Source organism: Aplidium turbinatum, chromosome 16 (genome assembly GCF_918807975.1).
Source record: "Aplidium turbinatum chromosome 16, kaAplTurb1.1, whole genome shotgun sequence".
NCBI lineage: Eukaryota > Metazoa > Chordata > Ascidiacea > Aplousobranchia > Polyclinidae > Aplidium > Aplidium turbinatum.
The window spans coordinates 8,789,887-8,810,901 of record NC_137487.1 but is presented as its reverse complement, the minus strand read 5'-3'; the positions used below and the strand labels follow the sequence as shown (position 1 = coordinate 8,810,901).

Here is a 21,015-nt window from a genome sequence, read left to right as displayed (position 1 = left end):
TCAATCTGATAAAGATGGTAAAATTATTATAATTGATTGGGAGGACTATGACCAAATTATGAAGGCTGAGCTGATGAAATTCGACCAAATCCAGCTCAATTCTAAACAAATAAGTTCATCTCTTAATCAAATTAGATACACTTGTGAAGAGAAAATGAAAGTCCTGCATAAACATGGCATTGTAGACGACAGCTTATTGTTTTTAACCACCGGCATAAAGAGTGAAAGCCAACTGTACTACAAAATAACAGGACCCAACGCCAAATACTTTGCAAATAACCAACCTGCCTACGCTTATCCACTCTTTAAAACTCACAAACTTACACCACAACAAGTCAAAACCACACACCCACAAAACATTTCTGTACGTCTCCTCCAATCAGCTGGCAACATTACGACATCCAGAATTACAGCCTTTTTGGAACACTTGCTACAACCCATCAGCACATCATTCTGCAAAACTGGAATAGATGAATATTGCAAAGACAGCAAACATTATTTGGAAATGCTCGTCGAATGGGAAAGCCGACTAACCCGGAAAAATACAAACAAGGATCTGTTATATTTGGTAGCTGCTGATGTAAAAGCTCTTTATCCCAGCGTGAAAAGACAACTCGTAAAAAATGCTTTGACCTACGCCATTGATCAACATGCCAAATTTCCCAAATCTGCCACACAAACACTTGTAGATCTTATTTTATATTGTTTAGATAACGTTATCGTCCAATACCAAACCAAATTCTATCGTCAAAATGAAGGCATTATCACAGGAGATAACCACTCAGTCTCTCTAGCTAACATCACATTACACTATGTCCTTTTGCCCATCGCTGAAACACTTCAGCAAGCTGAAATTTTCAAACGTTTCATCGATGACATCATCTTTTTTTCATTCGGCGATCAAAACACAAATCAAATTGAATTGGCACTGAAATCAAAATTTGAACAGAACAACTTGGAACTAACATTTCGTAGAAAAAACACTTCTCAAACAAACATGGAAATTGAATTTTTAGACGTAAACCATGTCATTTCAAATCACTCCCCAAAAGGTTTTATCACCACTAATTATGTCAAACCCACTGCTTTGGATCGAAATTTTATCAATGGAACTTCACACCACCCCCCATCCATTTACAAAGGCATTGTGTTTGGAGAAGCGACAAGATTACGTAGGTTAAATGAAAATCAACTTTTGTATGAAACAGCATTGGAAAAATTAAAAGGAAAATGCATCAATTCAGGATTCCACAAAGGTATGATGACCAAAATAATTCAATTGGCCAAAACATGGACAGAGCGATTTGGAACTAGTCAACCACAGAAAAACATGGAAAAAAAATTCGACGACAAAATTGTATGGGCTACGTCATTCCCTGATAAACTGAAACTTACCAATAAAGAACGCAAACTAAACCACACTTCTATGATTGTATACAAAAAACCTACCACATTGACTCAGATACTGACAAATTTTAAAAGCCTTTCATTGAACACAAGCTCTAAGATTGGATCATCTCAACCCTGCGGAAAATGCTCCCTTTGCGGCAATCGTGGCAAATACGGCAGTATGGTCACTGCTACAAATCATCTCATCACAAAATTAGGAAAAACTATACCACTGAAACAAAATTTAAACTGCGAAAACTTTGGCATATATGTTGCCACATGCAAACTGTGTAAAGAACAATATGTCGGCCAAACAATTAATTCATTTTCAAAAAGATGGACAGGTCACCGAACAATGTGGAAAAACTACTCTAAAAACTTGAATAACACAAAAGCATCCCTAATACAACACTACTCCAAATTCTACAACGACATTTTACAAACCAGACCCAAGCTAGAACATTGCTTCGACGTCACCTTCACAGAACAACCATCCACTGATTTACTCAACCTACATGAAAACAAATGGCAAACAATTACCAAAGCAAAAATTAATATTCAAAAAATGATCACACCTTTTGTTAAATAAACCCTGTCACCCCTTCCGTTTTTCAACTTTTTGGAGACTGCTTAGTTGTAGTCTATTCATTTACTTATGACGTAACAATTAGTTTTTACAGTTCTGCATTTTGAATTTATCTTAGTTTAAACATTAGTTAATTTTGTCAGTAATTTTAGTCAGTAAGTAATTTAGTCAATTTTTTCAATAGTCTATATTTAGTCAATTTTAGTCAATCAGTAAATTTAGTCAGTAAAAAAATTTTGTGCAGGGAGCTGTCAGGTTACTACTTCGATATCGCTTGATGTAGTTAATTCTGTAGATACAGTTCTAGGTAATTTTACATGAAGACGAAATAAAATGATGTACGGTAGTTAATTCTTTTCGTCATTATCGGTTTAAGCCCAGTCTTTATACGATTTGTCATTTTAATCAATACTTTTTCGTATTGTTGAACAATGTGTTTCTGGTTAGGCTTATGATGGTAGGCCTTACAATTGTACACCATACTCTTTCGTGCAATTTTCCTTTTATTTCGTCTTTGATTGTTAGGTTTTTACATTAATTCTTTAATGTAGCTAGAGTAAAACGTTTTTTCATTTCTTTGCACTTTCATCATTTGAATTTTGTACTGTTTGCTTCCAGCTTAGCTTAACTGAAGATGATCTAGCTTCTAGCTGATCGAAATCGATTTTTAGCAATATATGATTGAACTGACTCGTGTGAGAATAAATTTCTTTGCATTACAAGACATGTAACCGAGTCGTTCATATCAAGCATTGTTGTGGGTTTGACACCTGTCAGAAGATACTTCATTTTCTTGATCAGAATGAAAAGGCTAACCAAATGTGTGGCCTATCGTTTTAACGTCGCTAAACGTTGAAATCGTGTAGAAAAGGGAGCTTTTGCTGACTAGGATACGTTGAAACGTGAGAAACATTCACAGAAGCCCTTCGATTTGTTCCAAGAACCCAGTTAGCCTAACAGTTCATTTTTACATTGACGTAGTAACAGAATGAAAAGGCTAACCAAGTGTGAGGCCTACAGCTTGGATTGAAAGGAAATTATCGGGTACCGTAGCCTATTTATCCCGACCAGCAGAAATTGCCATCTTTACATCGTTAGGTAATTTGGTGTCCGACGTTTTTTTCGTAAACAGTTTTTCGTAAAATAACACTGGTCTACACAAAATTTCAGGTTTGGGCTTTGACAACTCATTTTAGCTAATTTTGGGGTGCTGAATCCGAAAATGAACTCAGATTTTCTCTATCACATCACGTTTTTGAGATATGAAATATCCCTAATTTTTGTTACCCTTTTATTGTCAAAACAAGGAATTCTGATGCAATAAACACTGTTTTACCTGCAATAATCTAGCTTTAATTAGCAAACAAGCATTCTATATTATATTCACACAAATTTGCGTTGTCTTTATTAAAATTTCATGCCTTGGAGTAAAACATAGGCATGCAAAAGAGCAACCATAATAACATCAAACGTTACATTATGCTGACGAACATGTCAATAGGACAGTGACAAGGTATTATCTGAATTATAGCCTACAGTTCACACAATATGCACACAGACATTCCAATGGAGTGCAGAAATTCTGAAGACACACACAGAAATAGCAAAGTGCCAAAATAAAGATTGACTCAAAGGGACTTGGGCAGGGCGAGTTCAGAAACAGTCAAAAAAGAGCTTTCATAAAATATGAATTCTTCACTTATAAGCTTAAAAATGCTCTTTTGAGGGACTTTCTTTTATGAGCAGCATCTAGAATTTCTCTTTTAAAACTCCAGCAATAGTTGGCCATCATATGACAATCCCACCGACCTTGATAACGTTCCTCCATAATTTTAATATCCTGGTGGAAACGTTCACCTTGTTCTTCACTAACTTTCCCAAGGTTTTCTGGAAACTCATCCGCATGGCTCTTCAAATAGTGAACTTTGATGCTCATCCTGCATCCCAAATCTTCAAAACTAAGCAGTAGCTCCCTTAAGAGATCTTTATAATTTTCTGCTTTTCTGTTTCCCAAAAAATTTCTCACAACAGCACCGAAAGCATTCCAAGCTCTAGCCTCGAATGGCAACATTGATTTTACAAAATTTTCATCTTTTAACAATTGCCTGATTTGTGGTCCATTGAAAATCCCAGCTCTTTTTTTCTCTTCACTGAGACCAGGAAAAGCATAACATATATACTTAAAACACTCTCCTTCATGATCCAAAGCTTTTACATATTGTTTCATGAGACCAAGTTTGATGTGAAGAGGAGGCAAGAGGATCTTTTTGATATCAACTAACTGATCACGTATGATATTTTTGTCTCCAGTTCTTCTCGTTTGCGATAAAATGTCACGCTTGTACCAGCTTTGAGAAGTTTCCTTTCCTGTAGCCTTGATGACAATAACTCCGCAGATTGCTTAGGCAAATACAAATCTCTCACTAAATCATTTAATTCCATCTGATTAAACTGGGAAGGCTTGTCTGACAGATCCTCGGGTGCTGGTTAAAAAATTTCACTTTCTCCTTCACTAAACGATGCTTCTGAAAAAGAAATAGCCTCTTCGTGTAGTTCTGGAAGTGATGTAAATACTGGCAGTGGCTTTTCATCACTGTGAGGAACTGGGCGCAATTCCAAATCCAGATTTGGATATTTCAAACGATGTTTACTCTTTTTGTTATACCCTTTCACACCAACAAGACAAAAATAACAATCGTCAAAATGATTTCGTTGCTCTCGCCAAATCATGGGTATTCCAAATTTCATTTGTGAACCTTTTCCTTGCGACCAACTTCTCAGACATTCAACTCAGGTCTTGCACACTTTATGAGGAGCCCAGTTTTTGTCCTGGTCCCTCAACTTGACTTTAAAGTAAGCAAGATATGCCCTTTTTACAAACGTGGTAATATTGCATTGTTGAGACTTCAACATGAAGCATCCACAAATGTAACGAAATATATCCGGATCATTACAACATTTTCTTCTTTTGCTGGAAGCAGACATAGCTTGAGATCAAATATAACCTTTCTTTGTTAGTAGTTTTCTAAGAGCAAGTTTTTCCACAGAAACACCACTATACCAAAAACTCTAACCGACTTGAACTCAAACTTATAAAGTATGAAAATACCTTTTCCTTCTACAAACCACTTTTCACCTTGAACTCTGATGTTGGTCTGTACAATGTACATGTGCTTTATGAAACTTTAAAATAAATCTTCTTTACTAAGCAAGAATTTATTACTAAGTCAAATCTACTCCCACCAGCTGTCTTCCTACGATATTCCATCTGCACAGTGCACAGAGATAGCAGCTGACCCACAGATAACGCCTGAGAAGCCAAGACAGGGAGTTCAAGCCAGCATGGAAAAACTCAACGCTACCAATCTTTACTATGTCCTATTACGATTATCATAACAGGAATTTTTTTTATTTTAGAGGAAATCTGAACCAATTTATGAATTTAGTGTAAAAATATCTCTATGTTTGAAAGTTTATAGCTGTCAGAAAATAATTATATTTGACATTTTACTGCACTAAAAAGGGCAAAATTGGTCAATTTCACAAAATAATGGCAACGATAGAAAGAAAACTTGATGTGATAGAGAAAATCTGAGTTCATTTTCGGATTCAGCGCCCCAAAATTAGCCAAAATCAGTTGTCAAAACCCAAACCTGAAAAAAAAAGTTGAAATTTGTAGACCAGTGTAATTGTTCGTAAGCAATTGTTCGTAAAATCAATTCTTCGTAAAGCAATTCTTCGGGCATGCAATTGACCGTAATACTAATTGTTCGTAAACAAATGTTCATAAAATTTAGGCTACAGCTTTTTTTTCAAAAAAAAAGCTACAATTGTTTACGTGTGTAGTGGCCAGTTTTATTAAAAAGATTATAGTGCACTTAACGCACAAGGGCAAGAAACTACTTATTGGAAATGTGAGCATTTTAATAAGAAATGTCCTGCACGAGTAACAACTGCTATGGCAGCCATTGTACAATCCAGAGGTGAGCACAATCATGCTGGAGATGCTGGTCATGTCGAAGCAGCAAAGGTTATAGAAAATATTCGTTGTGCAGCAAAAGACAGTCGTGATGCCCCAAGTTACCTCGTCTCAGCAAAAACTATTGGACTCAGTCAAGCCATGGCAGCAAAACTGCCAAGTGTGCAGAGCATGAAAAGGGCAGTCACCCAAGTGCGTTTGAAGGAAAATGCAGGCCCGGCAATCCCACATTCTCTCCGTGACATTGTGCTTCCAGTAGAGTACAAGCAAACGTTTGCTGGTGTAACATTCTTGGCCTATGATTCTGGGCCTGGAGATAACTGTATGGTCCTCTTTGCCACTGAAAGAAATCTGCAGCTCCTTGCCCGTTCAAACCACTGGTATGCTGACGCACCTTCAAGACAGTGCCTTCATTGTTTGAACAGCTTTACACAATACACGGACTGAAGGAAAACACTTCAGTGCCTCTGGTGTATGCCCTGCTGGGGGACAAAAGGAGAAAGACATACATTCATCTGCTGCAAAAGATCAAGAAGTTGTTACCTGCTGTTGCTGTTACAGAGACAATCATGAGTGACTTTGAGGTGGCCATGGTTAATGCAGTGAGCAGAGAGTACCCACTTTCAACTCACCGTGGCTGTTTCTTCAATTTGTGCCAGTGCATTTGGAGAAAGACGCAATCAAGTGGCCTGAAGGAGCAGTACGAGACAAGTGCAGAGTTTGCTCTGAGGCTGCTCATGTTGTCGTCTCTGGCCTTTGTGCCTATTGATGAAGTCAGCCGGGCCTTTGACATTCTCATTGATGGGAATGTATTACCAGATGTTGCTCAGCCAGTAATTGACTACTTTGAAGACACTTGAGTCGGGCGCCCAGATCGTCGTCAAGGGCGCCGTCCTCCAATGTTTGCAATTCAAATCTGGAACTGCTATGATGGCGTCCTCAGTGGCCTTCCCAAAACTAATAATAGCATTGAAGGATGGCACAGAGGGTTCATGTTCCCGTATATGCAAATCATTCAGATATTTGGAAGTTCATATCTGCAATCAAGCGAGAGCAAAACCTAAATGAGGTTCGCATTGAACAGTATGTCAGTGGCCAGGCAGGACCCCCTCCAAAGAAGAAGTACAAGGACAGTGCAGAAAGACTAACTAGAGTCGTCCGAACTTGGCGTCAAGACTTTCAAGATGATGAAATTTGTGATTACTTGCGTGGAATTGCACACAATACTTCATACTAAACTTGGCTCGTGGACAATTTGTACGAAGTTACTCAAAATAGTATTGGTAGTGTAAGCAAAGAATTGCTAAACACAGACAATTGTTGTATTCCAATAAATAACAAAAAATGCGCTTTTTCATTGTGCTTATTTCTTTGTGTCGTCGTAACTTGGTTATTCAGGAAAATTTGCATTACGCACCTTCATCGGAAATTGCAAGACAAACCTTGCTGTTGCGAAAAATTGTTCACGAACAATTCACCTATCACCTGTTTACGAACAATTCACCTATACGAAGAATTGATGTATACGAAGAATTGCTTTACGAAGAATTGCTTTACAAAGAATTGATTTTACGAACAATTGTTTACGAACAATTGCTTTACGAACAACTGCTTACGAACAATTCACCTATAACCAGGTAATTTGATGACAAAAAATAACTAATACCTATTCTAAGTTTGCATACAGACGGTGATGTAGGATTCAAACAACCCAATCAGCCTAACAGTTCATATTTACATTGATTCAATGTGATTCAATATTCAATAATATTCAATCGTTGGATTTTTAATAACTCGCCGAATAGGGCTCTCGCCGAAAAAGGCTCTCGCCGAATACGGAACTCGCCGAATCGGACTTGCAGAATAGTAGCAGACCCATCCAAAACATATTGAATGCCGTCTCTACTTCGTTAAATTACTGAAAACTTTTTTAAAACGCGAGGAAAATCTCCATGTCCCCCCCCGCCTGCATGCGCCACTGACTGTAGGCTATCTCACTAAACAACGTAAAGAGATAATTCAAATATAATTACAGCAGATATTATTGCGCATACAGTGAACAAACGCGTACAGATCGGCATTGATCTATGAGCTTAAATGATATGATACAGTATCGCTCCTTCATTGTAGTCTCATAAAATGGCGTCAACTTTCAGTCCTAACGTCGGTAGGCAAAACCAACGTCAATTAGCCTCAAATTTGGTGGGTAGCTTTGAAATGTCATGTACAACCATGCAGTGCCGGTCTTAGAGTATTTCGGGCCCTGTGCGGAATATGCTTTGCGGGCCCCAACGACAATGATCCAATTCAGTAGCGTAGCTAAGTATTTTGAAAGGGGAGGGGCTGGTTTGACGGTCGGCGGGCGAAGCCAGACGGCGTGTTCGCCTAAATCAACACCCAGCGGCAGGGGCCCGTCTGGGGGGCCTCCCCAGATAATTTTGAAACATTAATTTGAATTTGGGGCATTCTGAGAGCATGTTCAACAAAAATTTGGGCATGAATATTACTGTAAAATGGTGCTGTCCGGTGGCATAGCAAAACGATAAGATCATGCTTTCTTAGGCATTATTAGGAAATAAAGCTATGTCTCTATGTTGATTCTGCATGCAACCTATTTCGTACCCTGAAATTGGAGTAACAAAATCAGATTTCCACCAATTTCGTCCCCTGAAAAGATCGAGAGAAATTTTGAAATGTTTGCGGCAACTCCGATCAGCGACTTCGGCTCTGTTGTTTTTTTCTAGATCTTTTCAGGGTACAAAATGTTCAGGGACGAAAAAGGTTGCACCCGTTGAGTCTCTATGTTTTCTTGTTGCTAATTCCTTTGTTGAATTTTTCCATTGGAAATGACAAAAATTAATGCATTTTCTGAGTGAATTGCGGGCCCCCTAATTTGCGGGCCCTGTGCGACCGCACGGTTTGCACACCCCAAAGACCGGCACTGAACCATGCGACAACCGATCACTGAAATGTGTAATAAAAATGCTCCCTATTGTTCAGTCAACTAATTAAGAGATTGAAAAAAGATGTTTTGTTACTTTGTTTAAATAAAAATTAAACATATTTGAATGTTATAACGATTCAGAAAAGCTAAAAAGTGTCACAGCTTTTCTGGCATTGGTTGATCAACTTTGACTCACTAACGAATCACATATTTTTATTACTTACCAAGAAAAATGTGTAAAATGAGATTGAATGACAGTTCTTCGTTTGTCAAACAGAGCTTGATTGTAATTAGATCAAGGTAACTGGCGGTAACATAACGCCTACATAAAATGACATGATACGACTAACAACTTTTAAAGGAAAACTTGTTTTGACTGTGCATAGGAATCTGAAGCTAAAAGATTCCTCGTCAAAATCAAGAAAAGAAAAAAACATAATAGATCATCACTAAAAGACTTTAATTCAAAAGGGAGCAAGACTACTTTTTTTTTCTCCAATCTACAATCTTCTTTACCTAAAATATTTTGGTTCAAGTTATTGTGATGATGTCTCTGCTCCAGCATCAATGGGGATGAAGTCTTTCAGATGTTAACATTGTCACAGTGCTGCAGTCTTTCAAAATAACAGAATTCTTTTGCCAGTGTTTCGAAGCTTAACAGGCAATATTGATGCTTTTGTAAACTCTGGTTATTAATTTTTTAGGCTGAAGAAGCAGTACAATATCCGGGAAACCTTCTTCTTTCTTTGTTTTCCAACAGCAATCTTTATGTCTTTTCGAAACGGCCACAATTCTACTCAGACCTACAATCAAAGCAAGATATTTTAGTGAAAAAAGTAAGGTACTTTCAAAAAAGAAACGCATCGACTATTCAGACTTAACGCATGAGTTATCAGCTTTCTTAGCTGATTGGACTAACCGTGAACGTGTTGTCGCAGCCTCCAAAGTCACAACGGAGTTACATATTTATGGTTGCATGCTTAGACTGTGCAATTTTAATACAGGACATGAGGAAAAATTGTATGATCAGTTTGTTTTTCTACTGCAGTTTGTCACCTTTATTTTATGTTTTATTTGCTTGAGCTGCGATTGAAATGTAGAGAAATCTGTTTGTTATTTACCTTTTGTAGAGAAGAGGCCGGAATTTCACCGTTTTCCATTCCGATCGGTGGATCTAATGGCGTTGGCATGTTCGGTTACATTAATGCATGGGAAGAAATGATAAATGAAAACAACATCCTTGACGAGTTTCAAGACATTGTTGTGGCTTGTGGGAGTTGTGGAACAATTTCTGGCCTGGCAATCGCGAATTTCTTAACGGGTCAAAAATTAAAGTAAGGCTTGTGGTTTGTTTTGAGCTCACCATTTCGCTTTGGCGCATTGTAATTATTAAATACGCCCGAGTTAACACACAAAAATTGTAAAGTAAATTATTGGGATTGAGCTACAAACTACTGTTACTGTTGTTGAATATACGCTATGTCGAGCTGTTATTGAACAGAAACTAAAAACAACTCGGTGTTATTCATTAATTCATCACAACAACCCGCTTCATGCTGACGTGTCTTTACCGAGGCAAATGTGAGGTGGCGTTCAAACGCACACGTTATTACTACTTTGCTACGCAACCTCCTCACCATGGACGTTGACAGGAGGTCTAGGTGGTACTTTTGTACCCGGGCCCGGAATATTTAAGAGACCCGGATTTAAAAAATTATTCGCGACTTCAAACATTATCAAGATCTTAATATAATCAGATCTAAAGGAATTGCCATCAGAAGTTAAAACAGCCATTTCAGCCATCAGATGGTAAAGTAACGGGGCCCCTTCTGGCTACCGGGCCCACTTCAGCTTTCTGGTGGTAAAATAGCCAGTTCAGCCACCAAACAGCAAAAATAAGAATTTAGTCTAGTAGAGTGATTTCCCTACCACGAATATTACCCGAAACACGAATTTCAAAATAAACAGGCTAATATTTGTTCAAACTCAAAAACTGAAATGGCACAGGTAAGAAGATTGCTATCCCTATTTCTGCACTAAAAATTAAATCAAAACCGCTTTTCAGATTTCAGCAATCAGCAAATGTTTGACCGAGGACCAAACACCTTTTCCAAAAGTCAAATTGAAAACTTTCTGACTGTCTGCACTTTATTTATTAAACGTTTATTTCAGAGTTCATGGCATATCAGTGTCACGAGATAAAGACAACATCTATGGATGCATTAACAAAATGTTAACAAACAGTAGAATACTTAATGTAAAAGCTGAAGAAATCGCAGATATCATTGATGATTACAGAGGTTCGGGTTACGGAATCAGCACCAGTGAGGATCGAGGTAGTCGGTTGTACTTTTGACACATTCCATGTAAGCGCAATGACCGAAGTCGATTGCTGCTTGTAACTTCACTTCTCGTATTTCTACCATCAATTTTAGTGACTTTGATAACATCATTTGTCTACAGGATTTTAGAACAATCAAGTTTCTGTAGATCTAGTTAAGTCTTGGTAAGCAGGTGCGATTGCGCACATAGCAAACCATTTCTTTGTTATAAAATAACTTAGAAATTTAAGTTATCTCTTTCAATGCTTGCAGAGCTTTACATTCGGATCGCCAACACAACAGGAATAATATGTGATCCAGTCTACACTGGAAAAGCTGTTAAAGGCATGTTGTCGGAGCTTGAAAATAATCCAACTCGATTCAAAGGAAAGAAGATTTTGTTCATTCACACAGGTAGCCTACAAGATTACTTGTCACATGTCAATTTATGAAGAAGTAGCTGACTTTGTTTAAATATTATACTTGTGTATTTTTTGTCAAATTTTTGTGTCATGGACGAAAATTGCACTAATAGTTAGCCTACAATATACCAAAATTCAAAAAAAAAACTGCAAAATTTATGACATGCACTGAAAAAAGTACAGACAATTTTAAAATGTGAATAAAAAAATAACAGGTGGATAACAGAAAAATAACATAACTTTGAAATTTTGGAAATTTCACTCTGTGTGGAGCTACATGTACTTGAGAAGTTAACTGTTATTTCTTTATTCGCTTGTTGATTCATTCATATCAGTTTGTATACTCTGTGGATCCTTCTCTAGTATCATGGGTCAATCCTATAGATGTTTGCTGGTACAACCCTTCATTTTCTTTGAATTTTAAAATGCATTGCGGTAATATTTGAGATTAGTTGTGGACGTATCACTTGTCGTTTTTGAAGGAAACTTTTCATCTTTAATGTCATGTGTAGGGGGAACTTACGGTTTATTTGATGGAATAATTCAACCTGAGATCCAGCAGCAGTTCAGGAAGAACACTTATCTGTGGCCCAACGATTCAACAACATATACAAGTTTACTTCAATAAATTGGAAAAACGTTGCAGTTTTGAACGACAGCAGAATATGTTGCATAAAAATCTTCAAAAAAATCATGTTTTATTGTGTACAAAGACATACTTAATAGCCTCAGGTGTAGGCCTAAGAACTTGTATTTAACTACCAGCTGCAAATATTACATGACAGATATTATTTACAAAGTATTATTGTAAATAATCACAGGTTAGCAAAATTTGAAAAAAAATTTTAATTGAGAATGGGAGTAACTTTTCTTAGACCACAATTTGCTGCTGATTTCAAATCTGGCGCTAGTTTTGCTCTAGCACATCAGGTTTGAAGTTATTGGTCTGAAAATTTTTGACCAGAAACGTCAATATTGCGTTCAAATTCCGATTTTGTCGCTACAATTTTCAAATTTATTAGCTTCAGAGAGCAGAGTGTTTCCGATTTGTGCATTGCTTTCACAGATTCAACACTATTTAGTTGCATATGTATGCATAGACACTAGTGTGCAAAAAATGCCTCTTAAACCTTGTCTGAGGTACTAAATACTTGAGCTAGCACAATACTGAAGTGTCAGGTTTTTAAGCTCCCTGTATTATATTTCAAACAGTCATGGTTGACGCTGAATGTGCGCTTCAAACAAGCTACACAAGATCAGCTGCAACACCTTGTATACATCAAATAACCAACAAACAAAAACACAAGAAAAACGCTCAGCATGATACCAAAGATAGTGTTTAGAATGTTACAATGACACTTAGACATTGCTGCATTAAAATCGCTGAGCATATGATTTTCGTTTAGGTGTACATGTTGGATCATCGCGATGCAGCATCCAGCAGTAATCACCCATCATCCTTTCGTTCCAAAACCCTTGATTGCGTGCTTCCATGCTTTGGATGTCTTGGTGAAACCTTTCACCTTGTTCATCACTCACTGCACCAAGGTTCTCAGAGAAAAAGTCCAGGTGGGAATGAAGAAAATGAACCTTGAGGGACATGCGGCAGCCCATGTCATTGTAAGTTGAGAGCAACCTTTCAACACTTTTTTTGAAGGAAGCAGCCTTGAAATTTCCCAAAAAGTTAGAGAATAACCATTTAAAGGATTGCCATGCTCGACATTCTGATGAAATGAGTGATTTTTCAAAGTCAGTATCTTTTAAAACTTTTCGAATCTGTGGACCAACAAATATTCCTTCTTTAAGCTTTGCATGACTTAGTTTTGAAAATTTCTTACAGAGGTACAGAAAACTGTTTGAATTTGATTTGCCCATTGCTTTCACAAAATTCTTCATCAAGCCGAGTTTGATATGTAACGGCGGCAAAAGAATTTTGTCAGGATTAACTAGCGGGACATTTTGGACACTTTCTCTTCCAGGATTGTAGGAGCTTCTTGTTGGCCAATCCTTTTTCTGGTAGTGCTCAGTAGTAGCGCGACTATCACACAGACACAAAAAACAACAGTACTTTGTAAATCCCCCTTGCATCCCCATTAAGATTTCAATCATTTTCAGATCTCCACAAATACTCCACTCATAATCCCTGTAATTAATAGCATTGAGAAGAATTTCGATATTTTCATAAGATTCCTTTAGGTGCACCGAGTGTGCTATGGGAATGGATGGCTTTTCATTTCCGTTATGTAAAAGAACAGCTTTCAGGCTTCTTTTCGAGGAATCGATGAAAAATCGCCACTCATGAGGATTGTGAACTTCTCCCAATTTGTGAAAAAGTTCTTCAATACCATGACAAAAGCACAGGGGGCCATCAACTTCAGGAGGCCAGACGTAAGGACCTATCGGCATGTATTTATTGTTCGTCACGGGGTCAAGTTGAATATCATTTTTTGTCTAATTGTAAAGAATTTTTGCGCTTGACACCTAAAGATCGGAGCGATGTTATTGTGAAAGCTGGAAAATGCTTGAATTGTTGCGCCAGCATATGGTTAGGGACTGTAATCATGCAAACAACTGTCGTCAATGTGGGCCTAACAACGATAGGAAACACTTTTTTCTTCTGCATGATTTTTATGTGACGTCACGTGATTCTCTGGATTCGATCGGCAAAGATGATGCTGGTGCCAGAGTTCCTTTGCGTAATGTTAGGATTGGAAATGTTAAAGCAGCCTTTAACCGCATTACTGCTGCTCGTGTTTTGAATCCAATGACTGGCAAATCGAAGTTGGTGGTCACAGCGGTAAACCATAATCTCTTCTTGGGAAAATTTTAACATAAAGTTCCCTAATCCGTTCGTCTGTATATAATGACCGAAGAAACACACACTTGAACTTCTTTTCAAACAGTGTATTCCTGTAAAATTAGCCCGAGGCTACCGAAAACGAGGGGGTGCAACGCCTACACCACTTAAACTGTCACTACACAACAGATTACTTGGATAAAAGACGGAACCTTTGTCCAGCTAGCAAGCACTAAGCCAACAGTTAAAAGTGCGGCCAACTTTCAAACAATCATTTTACGAATGACCAGAATAGATAGCAATATCTCAAATTCACGTATGCAGTACTGTGACGCAATAATGAAAGACAATTATGAAGTCATTCCAACAGGTGTTTAAAGCTGATGTAATATTTCCTGTTTAAACAGGCCCAAACAGGCCCAAACAGGTTTGACACAATTCTTATGAACGCTGGTGCAATTTTGGCTCATGTTTTAGGAATTTCCATGACGTAATATTCAGTAGACTTGAACGGTTTTTATATGACGTTTGATTTGGTGAAAATTGTCGGGAACAGTTGGTGTATTGTCAGCATGATCCTGGTTCGCAGTTGACGTTTGTTTCGAGTGATTTGGTGTGCAAACTTGGCCTTGAACCGTATGACAAAGCGTCGTTTAAAATGGATACTCTGGCTGGTCAGAAACCTACTTGTGCTAACCTTGTTAAACTCAACATCCAGTCTTTAAAAACGGATGAACTGTTTTGTGATATAACTTCGGTGGTTAACCTAGCTTGGGCTGACGATGTTAAAACTTTACCACATAAGCAGGATTTAAGTGGTTTCCGTCATTTTCATGACGTGAATATGTTTCATTTGAATGATTGTAGTACTGTAGTCTAGATGTACTGATTGGTAACGACAACGCTTATTTGATGTAGGCTAAAGAAGAGCGTGTTGGTGAAAATCGTAGTGAACCGCATGCTTTGCTCACTCCTCTCGGTTGGTTGGCTTGTGGTGGTAAGTCACCCTTAGATGAAAGCGTTGCTAAAGTGTGCAGAGTGCAGACGTCTTCAGAGTCGGATGTCATTTTTGGCTTTCAGCGTAAACTTGAGTCTCGTGATATGGAAATAGCAGACCTGAACAAAGTCATTCAGGATTTGACGTTGGAAAATGAAACCTGTGAATTGTCTCGCAATGACATTTTGGCTAGAGAACTTGTTGAACCGAATATTGAGTTGAAAGATAGTCGATTTGAGATACCTGTTCCGTTGAAGGAAGATATTGATTTACCTAACAATTTTGTGTTGGCGTCACATAGAGCTGCTGCTTTAAGAAAGAAAGCTTTAAAACAACCTGAACTTCGTGATGTTCTTACCGACACCATGAAAGATCTTAAATCTACTGGTTATATTGAGCGTGCTGGTGAAGCAGGAAATGTAAAGGGTTTTGAGTGGTATTTCCGCCCCGATAGCTCAATAGTCCGCCCCGATAGCTCAATTGGTTAGCGCGTCACTTATGGAACGAAGAAGCTTCAAGATCAATAGCGGCGCTGGTTCGACTCTCGGGGTGTGCGCTTGAGCAACGCACGTTAAGGGCTGCTCTCCATTCAGCGGCATCTAATGGATGGAATAATTCCCCGACAACAAGCCTTCAACAATCGGAAACTTCACTCTGTCAATCTCGGTGACCGGGCCTGTGCCAGTGATTCAAAGCCTCTACAAGTATGCGAAACTGCCAGGATTAAGCTCTGCAAGAAGCTTTCCCAGTCCGAGGATAAAGATTCAATCAATCAATCAAATCAATTTACCATACTTTGTGACGTCACAATTAAAAAAACGTATTGTTTACGATGGCAAGTCTGAATTTCGAGGAGCTTGTGTTAATGATGTACTGTTTTCGTGTCCTGATTTGTTAAACCCTCTGGCAGATGTCTTGGCTAGATTTCGGCTTAGTAGACTTGGTTTCGTGGCCGATATGACCAAGTACTTTTTTCACATTTTGGACACTTCAATACGCAAGCCCAATTTTGTTGAACTGCTTACGTACACAGGCAGTGCCGTTCGGATCGTGAACGAACGCCCCTTTGGTACCTTTGAGTGACGACCCTAGGGATTTTACTGTCATCACCCCTGCCTCACTTTTGACCCCATACTTAGACCCATACTGTGCTGTTGGGCAATCACATGATTGTGACCAATTAAGAAGGAATTATCGGTTCAATTTATCACTTTCTTTGTGGTTCGTAGCCTGTGGTTCGTAGAGCTAAAGTTGCCATCTGCAAAGGAGACTACGGGGAAAATGAAAGTAGACTACGTGTTGAGAGATATTTCGTGCCTCGCCCCCGTAAAGAACACCTAAGTGTTAGGGTTTGAGCCTGGTTCTGTCTGCGGTGGCCGACCCTTGTCTGAGCCCGGAACAGTCGGTTATTATCGCAACCATTGTATATAGCGTCATTTTAGCGTATACCTATGGTACCAATTTCATGTATCGTCGCGTATTATTCTTATTGCTGTTCATTCTTTGCATGCCCTTTGTATTTGCGTATTAACTTAAACGTGAGTGATTCAAACAATTTGTGTATCGTGTGTTCTTATTCATTGGCTCACAATTGTCGTCAATTCTTTTTTAGTTATGCCATGTCAGACTGTCATAACTAGGGGCCGCTATGTTCCCGACAATGGTTTACCAAATCAAACGTCATACAAAAACCGTTCAAGTCTACTGAATCTTAACGTATTACGTCATGGAATTTTTCCTAAAAATGAGCCAAGATTGCACCATCCTTCGTAAGACTTGTATCACACCTGTTGAGAATTACTTCACAATGTTTCACTATTACGTCACAGTAACTGCCTACGTGAGTTTGAGATATTGCAATGTATTCTAGTCATTCGTAAAATTGTTGCTTGAAAGTTGGTCGCATATTTAACTGTTTGCTTAGTGCTTGCCAGCTGGACGAAAATTCCGTCCTTATCTAAGTAGTTTGTATCGTAGTGACAAGTTTTTAGTGGTCTACGGTGTTGCATTACAATTTCGACAGCCAGGTGGCTAATTTTACAGAAATACAATTTTGAATAGACGGTTTCAAAAGAGTGTTTCTTTCGGTCATTACATACAGACGAACCGATCCGCAAAACTTATGTTACAATTTTCCCACGAAGAGATTATGGTCTACCGCTGTGACCAGGTAGATGCGACAAAACGCGAACGTTAAAACGTGCTTGTGACCGAGGTTGAGGTCTACAGCTTGAGGTCTACCGCCATACCTAAATGCCGTGTATGTGGCCTGTCTACAAGTGTATAAAGTGTTTATTGACAAAATACATGTAGCCTACAGAAATACGTGATATCATTTTTATTTTATACTATTCAAATATAAAAGCAGCGGTAGACTTCACGCTACAGTAGTACAAAATTTAAAGTAAAATATAGCATTTCATTAGATGAAAATGAATTTATGTAAAAGCAAAGAAATGATTCTGCATTTCTGTCAATTTTTTGATTTCGCAGTGACCCTCCAGCTGTCCAAATCGCAATAAAAATCATTAAAGTGAGTCGTCCCGGTATTCCACTGTCTCTACTGAAGACTATAAAAAATGTTATTCACAGCTTCCCTGTTTGATTTTCAGCTATAATGCCTTGTGGAAAAAAGTAAGAAGATCGCTTGTTGTACGTGCCTTTGGGAAAGGCGATTAACAATAATAGGCTACATTCAGAAATCACACAACCCTTACCCGATAGCTCAGTGGGTAGTTGGAGCCCATTGTATTAATATTGCCACTTTGATACTCAAATCGGCTAAGTCGTCATTGTTTTCTGGGTAAAGCTTTTGAAACTTATTCTGAGTTTTAGTGATTTCAGTTTTACTAAAGTTCCAAATAACCCCGGTCTCCCCTACACCATGGCGAATCCACCATCTTACAGCATTTCCGCTCCCAAGCTGCTGATTCAACTATTGCATACGGTACAAAAATTATGGGTCTGCTTTTAACAATTGCAGTTTATCAAAGTAGTCAATCCGCAATGTTAGCTCAGTGGTTACGCGTCTGGCTCGACCACACGGCGCTGGTTCCACTCTCGTGGTGTGCGCTTGAGTAACACTTTTCAGGACTGCTCTCAATTCAGCGGCACCTAGTGAATCGAATAATTCCCCGGCAACAACGCTTGAACAATCGGAAAACTTCACTCTGCCAATCTATGTAGGCTACCCGGCCCTGCGTCTACAAGTAAGCGAAACTACCAGGAATATCCTATCAAGGCTTTGTCAGTCCGAGGATAAAAATTCAAAAACTAAACCAAACCTATCTATCTTCCTAATTAATGGCAACAGAATTGGGAGCAGAAGTCGGTCTACCACTTTTTGATACTCACATTGAGAAATTGCCTTCTGTTCATCATGGAATTTATTTAATTAACCTCGACCTTGTGTTGCAATGGCCACATGGGTTACCCAGGATGTAGGCCTACTTACAGTAGCCTACTTTTTGACCGAAGAGCTGTTTTAATAAGCTTAAAAAATTCAATATCAACTCTTTATTTCTGCCGAGATTGCTTTGGAGCAATTATGCCAGTTCATGCCGGAGGTAACTTATACTAACTTATAACTTACAGTAGGTAGGCTACTGGTAGCTAAACTAGGTGGGCTAAGGTAGAAGTATCTAAAACTTTTCTTTTGTTTAAACAAAATCTGTGTAGCCTACCTTATAACCTACAGTAGTAGGCCTATTGCAGTTTATAGGTTACTCTGTAAAATAATTAATTAATCAGAAGTTTGTTAAGTATAAGCAAAAAAACAAATCATTTGCATTTTTTCCTGGAGTTTTGGCTCGCACAAAATAATACACTTGTTTGTTTTGTTGTTTTTAAATAAAAAATGTAGGCTACTAAATAATACGATTGCAACAATATCACATGAGTCAGAAAACTACTGTAGGCCACGTACTGAATATTACCAAGGATGTAATTTATGTTAAAACTTGCTTTAATAACTAATGGCTGGGTAGCCGAATGGCGAACATACAACGTTTGGAAGAACGTTGGTTTGACCCCAACGGAGAGAACGTAGGCCTACTGTAGGTTAGTGTTTGGCATGGTAGGATACTGAGACATGAAGGTTGGCTTTTTTGTCTTGCTCCAATTAAATCCAAATCTTCAATTATTGGTATTAGCATGGACAGGCTAAACAGAGGTGACGAACCTGCGGCCCGCAAAACAATTTGACAATCGCTCATGCATGAAAGCATTAAAGACTAAAGACATCTCAAAGCTGTCAGATGTCACTAAGTATTTAAACGACTTAAATGTACAACTTCAAGGGCCAGATCAACTGTTGCACTCGATGTTTTCCAAGATCACATCTTTCATGTCAATGCTGAGCCTTTGGGGAAATCAGTTGAAAGAAACAGTTGCACGCATTTTCCCACATTGAAAAAACACAATCCACATCTTCATGAACTCAATACGCTTTGGAATGTTCAAGTCTTTTGGAAAGTTTTAATGTAAGATTTCAGGATATCAAAAGCAAAGAACTGGAGCTTGATGTCTTTTTTATCCCCTTCAACGTTACACCTGCTTCTGCACCCTATGAGTTCCAACTCGAACTCATAAAACTACAGAGTGATGACACGCTAAAAGCAATGTATGTGAACAAGCCGTTGCTTGAATTTTGTCGTGTGTGTTTATCAAAGAAAGAGTTTCCAAGCTTGAGAGCTCACGTTCTCAAATGGTAATCTGTTTTTGGCAGGACGTACCTATGCGAACAGTTCTTTTCTAAAATGCACCATGGCCACCATGGCCACCTCCACAACCTTGAGGTGGCCATGAATGCACTTTACAAAAAGTCGTTACAGGTCGAGGCTGACAGATGAAAATCTTAGTAGCCTATTGATTGATTGATTTTATTTCGTTGTAGGTAATTATAATAGGCTACAATAAATACAGCAATAAAAAAGGTATTTCCAGCAACGGGAATCTGCGAAGAGACCATGGGTCTTCAAGTCAAGCAGATACCCCAGATTCTAATAGAAGTTCTAAAATTGCGATAAGTATAATTCAATAACGAAAAGTTGAGAGTTGCCACATCGTCTGTTCGACGTAATATTGAATGCTTAGTCAAGCAAAAAACTTTCCAAAAATCCCACTAAGCAAAAAAATTCAATGCTTCAATGTTATTTTTTATGCTTCAATGCTGCATTAGATAGCTTCATCTGTATGATTCGCATGGGCTTTTGTTTGTTGTTTGAAAAAAAAATTTCGTTAATTGATTTGTTGTTTTGGAGCATAGTGGTCGAAACTATTAGTCAACTCGAGCAAAATGGATAGAGCCAAAAAAAGAAGAAATCATAGGATACTCATATGAAAGCAGACGCTTCGAAAATTAAACTGTCTTCATTATGATCAGTGCAAGTACTTTTGCTCTATTCTTTTTGCTCAAGTTGATTTGTTTTTTTACTGTTGTATGTTTCGATTCTGTGTAAGATAATTTCAACTGTGTGGGTTTTATTACTTTCATCTGCCGTTTGTTACTTTTCATGAATAATATCTTGAGTCGCTTCTAAACGATTTAAAAGTTGTGTGGCCCGATAACTCATGGGTAAT

At 38.2% G+C, this 21,015-nt stretch overlaps 1 protein-coding gene across 1 annotated transcript; it reads left to right on the top strand.

The window, feature by feature from the left end:
* The first annotated feature begins 2,959 nt into the window (after positions 1-2,959).
* LOC145785104 (uncharacterized) lies at positions 2,960-12,318 on the top strand. Its single transcript, XM_082596806.1, has 6 exons — positions 2,960-3,073; positions 9,603-9,734; positions 10,029-10,232; positions 11,071-11,234; positions 11,493-11,633; positions 12,154-12,318. The coding sequence occupies exons 3-6, from the start codon at positions 10,087-10,089 to the stop codon at positions 12,267-12,269; spliced, it is 567 nt and encodes a 188-aa protein (XP_082452932.1). The 5' UTR covers positions 2,960-3,073; positions 9,603-9,734; positions 10,029-10,086; the 3' UTR covers positions 12,270-12,318.
* The last annotated feature ends 8,697 nt before the right edge of the window (positions 12,319-21,015 follow it).